This window comes from Mizuhopecten yessoensis, unplaced genomic scaffold (assembly GCF_002113885.1).
Source record: "Mizuhopecten yessoensis strain PY_sf001 unplaced genomic scaffold, ASM211388v2 scaffold716353, whole genome shotgun sequence".
NCBI classification, from domain to species: domain Eukaryota; kingdom Metazoa; phylum Mollusca; class Bivalvia; order Pectinida; family Pectinidae; genus Mizuhopecten; species Mizuhopecten yessoensis.
Genome location: NW_018480074.1, coordinates 1,237,890 through 1,252,343, shown reverse-complemented (window position 1 = coordinate 1,252,343; position 14,454 = coordinate 1,237,890). Strand labels below are relative to the sequence as shown.

At 32.6% G+C, this 14,454-nt stretch overlaps 1 protein-coding gene across 6 annotated transcripts in view; it reads left to right on the top strand.

The window, feature by feature from the left end:
• The window catches only part of LOC110443610 (choline transporter-like protein 1), a 73,582-nt gene that overhangs the window by 34,578 nt on the left and 24,550 nt on the right, over window positions 1-14,454 (top strand). For 5 of the 6 annotated variants that reach the window (XM_021487919.1, XM_021487924.1, XM_021487921.1 and 2 more), the window contains 3 exons: window positions 5,385-5,486; window positions 6,669-6,817; window positions 7,238-7,249. In XM_021487919.1, coding sequence (XP_021343594.1) covers window positions 5,385-5,486; window positions 6,669-6,817; window positions 7,238-7,249 — 263 coding nt within the window. The remainder of the gene's footprint in view (window positions 1-5,384; window positions 5,487-6,668; window positions 6,818-7,237; window positions 7,250-14,454) is intronic. The other variant, XM_021487923.1, reaches the window with a different exon arrangement.

The following is a 14,454-nucleotide window of genomic DNA, read 5'->3' as shown; positions in this document are numbered from 1 at the left end:
GGGGGGGGGATGGTGCAGTGGGTAGCGCACTTGCCTTTCACCAAGGCGATTCCCCCGATTGGACATGAAAAAGTTGGGGTCACCTGCCCGACAACGTGCGTTTTCTCCGGGTACTCCAGTTTCCTCTAACACTAAGACCCCCCACGCGCTAACATCCAGGCCAACAAGAGTGATTAATATAAGTTGAAATAACCTGTTTCATAATTGTTGTAAAATAAATAAAGTTTATATTTTTATATCAAATTCAGAAAGCAGAAATCTATCTGGACACCACCATAGTTTTTGCTTTGGAATCAGAGTTGTCTGTTTCATGGGGGTTGCCATTTTGGATAAGATAATAGCTATGAAATATAGGTTCTAGAAGTTTTTCTCATTTTCTAATAATTTTGTCGCACAATTCGGAAAAACATTTTGGAAATAAAACAACAGTTTTAAAGATTAAAATAGCAACTTTACCATTAACACAATATTCCATTAGACCTGAAATGCCTACAGAAGGTTCTATGTGTGGCACATACAGCTACCAATATTCTCACTCCCAGCAAGTGGTGATCTTAACAGGAAAAAGCTACGTGGAAACCATTATTCTGCTTACATCGTTTCAATTTTGTGCTGACTTGAGAGTGCTTTTTAATTTTGCTGCATATTTATTTTGAAAAGGGGAAAAAAGGCTGAAAAATTGAAGTAGGATAGACACTAATTTTGATAGCATCACATATTGATATGGGAAGGATGTATAGCCATGTATTTACAGGTTATTGGTAACTTCTAAAATACAGAAGAACTATATTCTATGCAAACAAGGATAACCTAACTCAAGTCTTAGCTGTTAGCCATCAGGGTCTTGCTGTTCAAAATCTGCTTATCTAATCAGAGGTTCTTGCAAATTTTTCATGGAGCATATTTTCGAAAATGTTAAAATTCAAAACAGAAACAACCTTGTATGTGTAAAGATTAAAAATGATCAGCCGAAATCTTAGAGTAACACTGTGTATCAGGGGCAATATCAAGGCTGAACTATGTGTAAATGTTTACAAAAGGTTTTCATTCAGATTGTAATAGAGTTGTATATAGATCGTAAGTTTATAATTATTTCATTATCACCAGACATAGTAATGAAATTTTGCATATAGACTGAATTTTCCAGTTGTTTTTACTGTTAACATAGCATAAATATTTTACAGAGCTTTTATACGATTACAGCGCAAGCAAAAGCCAGTACCAGTACTGCTATAATTCTTTTCATTACGGGATAATTGTGAGTAACTAAAGGAGATTTAACAATAACAAGCAGAGGGACACAGTCATTGCTCGTATTACTCAGAGCATTACGTATAGGAACCAAGGTATAATGATCTATTGTATGCATGTTATGCATGGTCTGTTAAGCTCTACAAAATCCTCATTTCCTCCTGTACAGAATGTACACAGTGATGATACCACTATGATGAGTTCAAAGTCCAGGAACAAAGGGGTACTTATTCTGATATAGGCACTTAACAATAGTCATCAAATACCAGTCATAATATTGGTCTGCTATTTGGCTGCTGGCATAGTTCCTGAGGGTAACGGCTGATATTTACACAGATATTGTATATATACATGTATAACATGTGTCTGATTTATATATTACGTTACAAAACGCATATTGATCTGTTGAAACATGTGTATATTGGTTATAATTTAAAATGTTATCGGCATTGAGCACCGAGTATGGTAGAGATGTATTGGTCATGTTCTGTGTTTTACGAAGGTCTGTGAGAGAAAGCCATATGTCCAATTAGCTTGTGCTAAATATATATCATTCTCATCGATTGAAACAATTAGCTTGGCTTTGTTAGATTTCTTTTTAATCAAAATTAAACTGCCACAAATCTCTCTTTTGTGTTGTGTTTGTTCATATAAGAAGTTGAGTCGTGGATGAATAGTTAATGATAAGTAGCCCTTGATCAGGAGCTTTGTGAACTACAGCTGCCAATTACATAATTACTCAATATAGGATTTCGTATGTAACGTCTAGGAATATACCTTCCAAATTACTTTTTTTTGGTTCAGCCTCCTTTTTCCTTCAGAAATGGATGAGGCCAGCACTTGAGCTATGAATAATGTAGTTGAGGTAATGCTTGCTTATATACAGTAGGTAGAAGGCAAGACGAGGTGTAATTTGGTAATGTCTACTACATATACTGGCTTCAGGCTCCCTATGTTTGGTGTACATGTTCTCCATAGCTCCAAAGGTGGACGTAAAGTAGGGTAGGGTCTCTCATTGATCCTCAGACAGATGTATTACACTTACAGGCTGATGTTCCTCACCATAAAGATAGCCAAATGTCTGAGGAATTTAGATAACAATCCAGCGTTAAGGTATTTTATCACAATTTATTGCAATATAATGGTTTTACATATCATAAATAATAAAATTGAAGGTGATTGTTCAGCGTTGTGAGAGGACCTTTGTTCAAGGTCATATCTTTTAGAGTATCTTCATTCAAGGTGTTGTCTGAGGACTATTTTGCCCAGGGTCATTACTGTAGGAAACCTGTGTTAAGGTTATGTTTGTGGGAGTGCTTTGTTGAAGGAATGAATTTGCTCATGGCCATATCTGCATACAATTGTTGAAAGTTATAACTGAGAGTAGACATACCTTTACAATAGTTCAGACAGTATCTCATCTGATGGCAGATGTAACAGACCTTAAGGGTTTGTTTTTACCTCGATTGGACAAAAAGTTGAGCTTTTGCAAACCATCGCCGAGGTGACACAGGGGTAAAATTTGATTAAACCCTCAGACACAAGATATTTTGAAGAACCAAAGTGCTCAGAATTATGATATTTACCCACTCGCTTTCTGTCATTGAGTGAAAAAATAAACGACATTGTCCCATATATTAAAAGCCACATGGGTAAAATCTGTTAAGACATTCAAACAACTTCCTCCTATGAACCAAAATACCTTTTATATATATAATAATCATAATATTTGACCAGCAGCTTTCTGAAATGTAGTGCTATGAACTTTTTGAAAAGAATAACTGATATATTTCAAGGTCACATGGGAAAAATCTGCTAAAATAACCATGATTTTTTCTGAATAACTGAAAACTAGAGTGATGATATTTGACATAGATTGCTTCAAATTTTGTTAAACAAAACAACCTTGACCGATATTCAAGGTCATAGTTCACAATTGTAAACCATTGAAATAACTTCTTTTTAGAACCAAAAGGCTTAGAATAATGATCTTTGACCAGTAGTTTGCTGAAGTGTAGTGCTACAAAGTTTGATAAAAGAATACCTTGATCCCTATTCAAGGCCATAAGGTTTAGATTTGCTTAAAGATTCAAACAGCTTCTTGAGAACAGACCGGCATGACATTTGGCCTAGTGCTTTGAAATGAGCCACAGGCCATTTTGTGAAAAAAGAGGCCACTTCAATCAGGGGAGCATCTTTAAGGTTCCTTGGGCTTCTTGTTACCAATCAATTTTTAAACAGCTACGCTACCAAACATAGATCTGTGGATTTTAACTTAATTTAGTACATGTATGTAGCACCCATGGGTTAAGGTGATTAAATTCTGTAGGAAAGACGATAATGAAGAGAGACTGGTCTCAAAAGGGAATGTTTATTTTCAAAAAACAAGATGAGCTATTAAAGGTGGTTTAACAATCATTATATATACATATATATTAATTATTTATGCATAAAAAAAGAAAATATTGCAGAACACTCTGTTATTGACTGCTAACTGGCTTTCAGTGTGAGTTATAGTGAGGAGGGGACGATGAGGTGGCAACATTTGTATGATAGCTTTATTGTGCTTTGCCAAGAAGTTCATAAATGTGTACACTTTACCGTAACTACTTCACTACAAAGACCGAAGTATTGGCCAAAACACATCATCACACGATTGTTTCCTCGGAGGAGGATAAAAATAACAGATCTGCCAAATGTGATATAACAGGTGGGTTCTCATAAAGCACACTGGTTCACTACAGAACACTGTTTGTGACTGTGGAAGTGATTTTGATCTGTTCCCAAGAGAGACCTTGTTTACTAACCATTCTGACCCTTTTTCCTTAGTTACAATGCACAGATAGCTGTTAGACTCTTAAACAGAATAAATACTTACAGACATGCACAGATGGCGGTTGACCTGTATATATGTATATTATTAGCTAGTTCCAATTTTCCCATAGATATTAGTTAGCTAGCTGTATATGTTATCCGGTTTTACACTATAAATAAATATAGACAAAGGTATTATCTACATCCAATTGTTTATATATATATCCAAATATCTGCTTGGGTAAAAACCTTCATTTTTGGGTTCCTGGGAACACTGTAACACATGAACATGAAGGTTTCAGATTTGTTTCAAAGGAGTCCTGGTCATGACCTGGACATTTTTATTTTTTTTATTGTTTTTTACCCTGAAATAACCGTTTTAAGATTGTGAATGTTTATGTTAGGTATAACTAAAAGGTATTATGTTTAAATATTTGTGTTGAATATTGTGTTCAGATGACTAGAAAAACATCCTTAAGATACAATGGGTTTTATATCCAAATTATAAATAATGATGTAAGACTTAACTTGGGTAATGCTCTTAGAAATAGATGTACAATTGTACTATATAATAGTAAGAAGTAATGAGGCAGCTTAAAAGAACAATGATATTCTTGAAGGACCCAGACATCTTGTTTAAGTTTAATTGGAAAGGGTACATTAAGTGATAGTGTTTGCTGGTTTGAGGGAGGTTCAGTGGTTTCTTAGTTTCTGGCTGTGTATTTATAATTTATTACTATAGACTACACAATGTTAAATATTTACCATTATGCTTTTATGGATGCAATTTTTCAGTATCTTCTGTAGCATATTGCTATGTTTATAACCTATTGCTTGGTTGTATAATACATTATCAAGCTCTATGGGTACTTCTTAGCTCTGTGGGAGCGGGATTTTTTAAGGAAGGATATGAAGTTCATTCTGACTACGTTATACTTTTTTGTCATAAATTTAGGTCAAGCTTGATGTAGAAATAATTGAAGACATACATGTATGTGACTGGACCCTTAATTGATGTCCTCAAACATAGTGGTACCGAGATCTAGAAAAAGGAGTGTTCATTGTATCATATGGTAAATTATGAAAGTGTTATCAGATGAGTTTGATCATATACATGTACATGTAAAAAATAGTTGTCTTTAACTTTAATTGCACAAAATACATCAATATTTCAAAGTGGATTGTTGGTAGGTTCACAATGTGTATATTGCACTATGTATATATTGAAGTACAGTTTTGTTATAAAAAAGGTACATCTTTGTTATATACATTTGTGTATATATATATATATATACCTATATTTGATTTGTGTTCTTTAGGAGCAGCCAGAGGAGAAGAGAGAACTGACCAACCCCATCAAGAACCGGGGATGTACCGACATCATCGTCCTCCTTATCTTCATCCTCTTCTGGGCTGGCATGGTTTGTATATTAACAAAGCTTCTTGATATTACATTTTATATATCTGTGTAATTAGAAATGGGAAAATGCACAGCCAGACCAAGGTTCGAACCCAAGACCCTCCAAACTCTAGATGGACACTCTACCAATCGAGGTACCTGGTCCCGGTGGATCGACCCAGTCCAGTTCTGCTGCATTCCTTCGTCCTTTTTCTAAGTCTTCGCCCACGAGGCACAACTATTTACAACCCAGATTCGGGTATCCCTTTACCAAGCATACACCAAATGCTTGAAGAAATAGGAGCAGAAAAATGCATGACCAGACTGGGGTTCGAACCTGGGACCCTCAGAACTCTATTGGTCGCCGAAGATCGACCCCATCCAGTTCCGCTACATTTATATATTGTCTATCCTATTGTGTGAAATTTTTCAGTAAGCAACCATTGTTCGTAAATTTTAATGTATAATGTATATCAGGATCATTATACCGCTACTACTGGTAACTGATTGTCCAGCCTGTCTAGTATGCATAATTATGTTCATACTCCATATAATAATTATATCTGTATATTAGGTCTTATTGAGCTTCATTTATTAAACCGTACAGGATGACTTCTGTTGATTTGATGGGGCACCCTATTAGTTTTGGGGTCAAAATTATAGGTCAAGGTCATTTGTGGCTAAAACAAAATTGTTTCCAGACTGTCTGTAGAGAGTTTTTCTAACTAGGACCTACAAATGTTCGAGTCAAAATGTTAAAAGCCAAGATCACAGTGACCAGTTGTGTGAAATTAAATCATATTCTAACTTTGAATGAAATATTTCCATGAATAACTTACCATTTTCATGTCTTGAAACTAAAGTGAAGGTGAAATAAAATATTGTCAAAGATATAATGTAATGCTTATCGGAGCAGTACATGTAGATTTTAGGGGGCTGTATAGTTTTAGCTGAAACTTCTTAAATTGATGTATCATGACTAGAATGTGTGTCTTGATAGTGGCACAGATTCAAAATGTCTAGTGAATATTTATGAATTAACAAATTTTACTTTTATTAAGGGAAGAAATATTCTTTTCATTTACAATTTCAGATCATCAAGAACAGACTATTAAAACATAATCAATGAAATATCTTTTAACAGAAAATTAACAAAAGAAATTACAGTGCCCTTGTAACATGTTACAATTACTCCATGTTTCAGATATACATTGCTGTGTTTTCTGTGATGCATGGCGATGCCTTTCGCCTGGTGTATGGTTACGACAGCTTTGGCAACACCTGTGACGAGGACAACACTGGGCGATCCATACCCAATGTCTCCCTCTCTGGCATGAACATGAAAAGCAGATCGTAAGTCTCCATACAAAAAATCTGGTCCAATTGAAATACTTGATGATAAGAGTCTGAACCTTCTGAACTATTGGTAAAGGACAATGCAGACAAAGGCACAGTGACAAACAGATATTTATAACTGTACATGATGTTTACATTTAATGATGACAGTGTGTAAATATCAGAATATTGGGCATGTGATGAAATTAGCTTGAACTTACACACAGGGATGTCAGTGATTTGTTGCACTATGATTTAAAGAAATGCTCTACTTTCAAAATCTATGGTCACAAAACCAATCGGCCGAGATTGTCCTGGGAGGTAGGGTGTGTGCGGGGGTGGGTGAGAATGATGACTGAAGCTTGGCTCTGGCTGGTGTTGTGACACTAGGTTTTGTAGACGATATTTCTCTTATATACAAGTGTCTGATTTTTTCAGATCGGGAAGGAGGTAGGATTCATATCTCACTGTTTCTTTTTGAAATGCGATGTAGATCTATACATAACCAAAGTTGTCTCTTCTTCAAACTGTTGCTAGCAATCTGATGATGGTGGTTGGTTGTGTTTAGCATCATGTATCTCCTATTTTGAATGGGGAGGTACGCACAGCTTTTGTACTAAATATGTTGAACAAATGTCCTGTATACTGTTTGTCATGACTTCTATTGGTAGACTATTCTTGTAGTGTGTGCTGTTAACATATAATGATATAAAAAACTATTTAGATGTAGTGAAACCCTGAGGTTAAATAGTTTCAATGATGTTAGTAAGAGTGGACATATAAACATATAAAGATAAATTGTGAAACACTCCAATATGTACCAATACCTTTGCTTGACATTGTCACTATAGAAACCTACCAAATTCATTTTGCATTCAAAGGACTGTGAATCTGTGGTTTTCAAAACAGACATAGATATACATTATTGATTGTTAATAATGGATGTTTATGTTGCAAGTCAATAGGTAATAGATACCTATAATTTTATTTGGAAAAAAAAATAAAATAAAAAATGTATTGTTATTTATCACAGAATCCTTTGTTTTATTAAAACACATTTCCATTAGTTTAACAATGCAAACCATATAACAGCAGGAAATTTGATTTATTATTGCACAGATTTTTTTCTCCATTAAGTGCAGCGACAGTCATATTCCCTAGGAATACCTACTAAAAGCAGTTCTGGTAGATGTGGCACATGTATTCCCACATCTGATACAATATTAAAAGATCTAATAGAAATAATCACAGGTAGGATTGCTTTCCCGTTTTCAGTCTAGAGACTTGTTATTGGCTGTGTCACAGAATCCAGGGTGGCCAGTACTATGTGCTGGTGCTATAGTCAGAGACCCCATACAAAAACCCAAATATGATTAAATATTTCATATATACCTGGTAGTTGCTTTTAATCTGGACTGTTGTTTAAAGTAAAGAAAGATTATCATTAATTCCGAATTTGCTTTCTTAAAAAAATTACAATGATAAAATGAAAAAAACCGGAAAGTGCTTCCCTTACAAATGTATTTTACTCTGTGTAACGGGTCCCAGGAAATCATTCCGTCACACTCTGGAACAGTACACAATCATAGGTTGTTCAACAATTAGATTTGTACTGATTTCAACTTTCAGTACAGTTGAAAATAGTTTGAGGACCATCTGCTTGGATTGTTTTCTTTATCTTTCCAAATCATTTCAACAGAAAATTGTTTACTTAAGTTCCACTCAGCTTGTATGTATTTCTTGAATTTGGACACAGATCTTTGCGTGCAGTGTCTAAGCCTAACCATCTTTTTTTTTATAAATAGCAAAATTGCAGCTTAAATTTAATGAAAATGATGAGATATCACCCAAAAACAAAATGCTTATTGCCATGCCAGTATATATGCATATGTATATACATGTATATAGTATTATTTGCAATAGTTTGTTATTCCTTCTCTGTATGTGATGGTTTGTATATGTGTGAGGATCTTACAGACTCGGTGTGTGCATTGTACACTTTGTATGTGTCCTGTGAAGTTGTTGTTGTTTCTTCTACAAACTGTATCATCAAAGGATGCAGCTGATTTCCTCCTGTATCCGAGTATCTGCAGTAGCCCTGATTACCTACAATAGTTATTATAGGATAAAATTTACACCTCAGATGTACAGGGTGGATCAGTCACTTTATAATGTACAGGGTGTCTGTCATAGACCAGATTACCTACAATAGTTATAGAACAGGACCAAAACTTACACCTCAGATGTACAGGGTGTCTGTCATAGACCAGATTACCTACAATAGTTATTATAGGATAAAATTTACACCTCAGATGTACAGGGTGGATCAGTCACTTTATAATGTACAGGGTGTCTGTCATAGACCAGATTACCTACAATAGTTATAGAACAGGACCAAAAACTTACACCTCAGATGTACAGGGTGGATCAGTCACTTTATAATGTACAGGGTGTCTGTCATAGACCAGATTACCTACAATAGTTATAGAACAGGACCAAAACTTACACCTCAGATGTACAGGGTGGATCAATCACTTTATAATGTACAGGGTGTCTGTCATAGACCAGATTACCTACAATAGTTATAGAACAGGACCAAAATTTACACCTCAGATGTACAGGGTGTCTGTCATAGACCAGATTACCTACAGTAGTTATAGAACAGGACCAAAAACTTACACCTCAGATGTACAGGGTGGATCAATCATCTAGAACAGACAGTTTATAGTGTAAGCATGTTGTGCTATCCTCACCCCAGAATCCACAACCATCAGAACAGACTTCTTATCAGTTAGAGTTGTTCTGCATACATAACGACTGGTTACTGTCATGTATTACGTTTTTGTTCAAATTACTATACGTTCCTGGTCATTTTGTAGTACAGATCAAAGGTCAAATAGTTTTTTGTTTGTTTGTTTAGACTGAACCCTTAGTACCGTTGATCAGTAGAATTTATTTAACTAAATGGACGGTCATTCAACATTATGAGGCCATGTGTTTCTTGCCAATCTCTTAAGTCAAGGTCACTACTAAACGTTAAGAGGTCATATGTCTGCTGTCTTAATTTTTCATTTTATTGAGACAAGTCAGCATTTCAGAGTTTGGAAGTCGTGCAAGGTCCAAAACTGTATATGCCTCATTTAATATTAAATTATTGATGAGTCTAGTGTTTTATTTATTTTGCCTGTTTTCATTTCATTTCATTTTCCATTCATGACTTGACTTATTTTAAGTGCATAGAGTTCAAATGCATGTTTTATTACTTTTACTAATGAAGTTTTATAAGAGCACTGTCTTTCTCTTCATGAAGAATTAAGACCGCAAGGTTACAAAAAGTTTTGTGGTCATATGTCCAAATCAGGCTCTGTTGTGAACAACCTATCAAATTGTAAATCAACAATTTCTTGTTCATACGGAATGATTGATAAGTCCTTTGTTTTATTTATTTTGCTTGCTTCATTTTTTTTCATTCATGTATGCATCTTGTTATATTTAAAACTTAAAAGTTGATAAAGGGGGGAAGAACAGAGTCAGGATCAAAACAAATGTTAATTTATAGAACTTATCGAGTTAGTATTGTAACGCACATCATGTGACTGGATGTTAGTGACCCTCTAAGTTGTATGACAGATCCTGGATGTAATTGTAATTGATTTATATTCTTGTATCTCAAAGGTTTTAATATGGGGTACCCTCAAGATTAAATAATTTAATATATAGCATGAAAATGTCATAATTTTAAAAACATACTTTTCTGGTAAATTTCATTTTGGCGTCAATTTTTCATCATGAGATATTAAAAAATAAAATAAATCACAGGTTGGGGGATTCTAGACCCTTTGTGGTTCATGTTTGATATTAGATATTTGTTTTGATTTACTAAACGATAAATCACAGCTCTCTTTCGTTAACTAAATCTATTGCTTGATTAATTATTTTACACTAATACCATGTTGCAATAGAAATTGTTCGTTAATGTGCTGAGCTTCTTATTTGTATTCTGATGTATCTGAAGTCCCTAAAGGGTATACTCAAAATAACCTAAATCTAATTAACATAAATAGGGAAAGGAAAAGAAAAAAAAGGAGTTTTAGAATTTTACTGTAGGTCTGATATTGACACCTTATGTTCAACTATCAGAAACATCTGTGAAACACCTGTTAACTTACATTTATGTACAATGGACTACTAGTTGATGCCTCGTATGTGTAATTATCTGTGGTCGGATGTCATAATATGTATTTTATTAGAATTAAAGTCATTAGTATTTCAGCCTGTAGTCAACATTTTAATGCAGTTGTTAAATGCAATTGTACCCTTTGGAAGTATATATATATACAGTACCACTATATCATAAACAATGTATACGAAACATATCGTAGGTTTACATTCATATTTCATATCTGTGTTTTCTATTCTTTGATCTGTTGTTTTCTATTCTGTGATTAGTTTAGAGATCTGTTGTTTTCTATTATATGATAAATATAGAGATCTGCTGTTTTCTATTCTATTCTTTGATCTGTTGTTTTCTATTCTTTGATCTGTTGTGTTCTATTCTGCGATGAGTATAGAGATCTGCTGTTTCTATTAATTCTTTTCTTTGATCTGTTGTTTTCATTCTGTAATAAGTATAGATATCTGCTGAGTTTCCATTCTATTCTTTGATTTGTTGTTTTTTATTCTGCTAATTGTATAGAGATCTGCTGTTTCTATTAATTCTATTCTTTGATCTGTTGTTTTCTATTTTATTCTTTGATCTGTGTTTTCTATTCTTTGATCTGTTGTTTTCTATTCTGTGATTAGTTTAGAGATCTGTTGTTTTCTATTATATGATAAATATAGCGATCTGCTGTTTTCTATTCTATTCTTTGATTTGTTGTTTTTTATTCTGCTAATTGTATAGAGATCTGCTGTTTCTATTAATTCTATTCTTTGATCTGTTGTTTTCTATTTTATTCTTTGATCTGTTGTTTTCTACTCTTTGATCTGTTGTTTTCTATTTTATTCTTTGATCTGTTGTTTTCTATTTTATTCTTTGATCTGTTGTTTTCTACTCTTTGGTCTGTAGTTTTCTTATCTTTGATCTGTTGTTTTCTATTTTATTCTTTGATCTGTTGTTTTCTATTCTATTCTTTGATCTGCTGTTTTCTATTTTATGCTTTGATCTGTTGTTTTCTACTGTTTTCTATTCTTTGATCTGCTCTTTTCTATTTTATTCTTTGATCTTTAGTTTTCTATTCTTTGATCTGTTGTTTCTATCTTTGATCTGTTGTTTTCTATTCTTTGATCTGCTCTTTTCTATTTTATTCTTTGATCTGTTGCTTTCTATTTTATTTTTTGATCTGTTCTTTGATCTGTTGTTTTCTACTATTTGATCTGTTGTTTTCTATTCTTTGATCTGCTCTTTTCTATTTTATTCTTTGATCTGTAGTTTTCTATTGTTTGATCTGTTGTTTACTTTTTTATTCTTTGATCTGTTGTTTCTATCTTTGATCTGTTGTTTTCTATTCTTTGGTCTGTTGTTTTCTACTCTTTGGTCTGTAGTTTTCTTATCTTTGTTCTGTTGTTTTCTATTTTATTTTTTGATCTGTTCTTTGATCTGTTGTTTTCTACTATTTGATCTGTTGTTTTCTACTATTTGATCTGTTGTTTTCTATTCTATTCTTTGATCTGTTGTATTCTATTATTTGATCTGTTGTTTTCTACTGTTTTCTATTCTTTGATCTGCTCTTTTCTATTTTATTCTTTGATCTGTTGTATTCTATTATTTGATCTGTTGTTTTCTATTCTTTGATCTGCTCTTTTCTATTTTATTCTTTGATCCTTGTTTTCTATTCTATTCTTTGATCTGTTGTATTCTATTCTATTCTTTGATCTGTTGTATTCTATTATTTGATCTGTTGTTTTCTACTATTTGATCTGTTGTTTTCTATTCTTTGATCTGCTCTTTTCTATTTTATTCTTTGATCTGTTGTATTCTATTATTTGATCTGTTGTTTTCTATTCTTTGATCTGCTCTTTTCTATTTTATTCTTTGATCCTTGTTTTCTATTCTATTCTTTGATCTGTTGTATTCTATTCATTGATCTGCTGTTTTCTATTTTATGCTTTGATCTGTTGTTTTCTACTGTTTTCTATTCTTTGATCTGCTCTTTTCTATTTTATTCTTTGATCTGTTGCTTTCTATTTTATTTTTTGATCGATTGTTTTCTATTCCTTCATCTGTTGTTTTCTATTTTATTTTTTGATCTGTAGTTTTCTATTGTTTGATCTGTTGTTTACTTTTTTATTCTTTGATCTGTTGTATTCTATTATTTGATCTGTTGTTTTCTACTATTTGATCTGTTGTTTTCTACTATTTGATCTGTTGTTTTCTACTATTTGATCTGTTGTTTTCTACTGTTTTCTATTCTTTGATCTGCTCTTTTCTATTTTATTCTTTGATCTGTTATTTTCTATTCTTTGATCTGTTGTATTCTATTCTATTCTTTGATCTGTTGTATTCTATTCATTGATCTGCTGTTTTCTATTTTATGCTTTGATCTGTTGTTTTCTACTATTTGATCTGTTGTTTTCTATTCTTTGATCTGTAGTTTTCTATTGTTTGATCTGTTGTTTACTTTTTTATTCTTTGATCTGTTGTATTCTATTATTTGATCTGCTGTTTTCTATTTTATGCTTTGATCTGTTGTTTTCTACTGTTTTCTATTCTTTGATCTGTTGTATTCTATTATTTGATCTGTTGTTTTCTATTCTTTGATCTGCTCTTTTCTATTTTATTCTTTGATCTGGTGTTTTCTATTTTATTCTTTGATCTTTAGTTTTCTATTCTTTGATCTGTAGTTTTCTATTGTTTGATCTGTTGTTTACTTTTTTATTCTTTGATCTGTTGTTCTCTACTCTTTGATCTGTTGTTTTCTACTCTTTGATCTGTTGTTTTCTATTTTATTTTTTGATCTGTAGTTTTCTATTCTTTGATCTGTTGTTTACTTTTTTATTCTTTGATCTGTTGTTTTCTATTCTTTGATCTGTTGTTTTCTATTTATTATTTGATCTGAAGTTTTCTATTCTTTGATCTGTAGTTTTCTATTCTTTGATATGTTGTTTTCTATTTTATTCTTTGATCTGTAATTTTCTATTCTTTGATATGTTGTTTTCTATTTTATTCTTTGATCTGTTGTTTCTATTCCTTCATCTGTTGTTTTCTATTTATTCTTTGAACTGTTGTTTTCTATTTTGTGATCTGTTGTTTTCTATTTTATTTTTTGATCTATTGTTTTCTATTCTTTGATCTGTTGTTTTCTATTTCATTCTTTGATCTGTTGTTTTCTATTCGTTGATCTGTTTTCTATTTTATTCTTTGATCCGTAGTTTTCTATTCTTTGATCTGTTGTTTCTATTCTTTGATCTGTTGTTTTCTATTTTATTCTTTGATCTGTTGTTTTCTATTTTATTCTTTGATCTATTATTTTCTATTCTTTGATCTGTTGTTTTCTATTTATTATTTGATCTGTAATTTTCTATTCTTTGATCTGTTGTTTTCTATTCTTTGATCTGTTGTTTTCTATTTTATTCTTTGATCTGTTATTTTCTATTCTTTGATCTGTTGTTTTCTATTTTATTCTTTGATTTGTAGTTTTCTATTCCTTCATCTG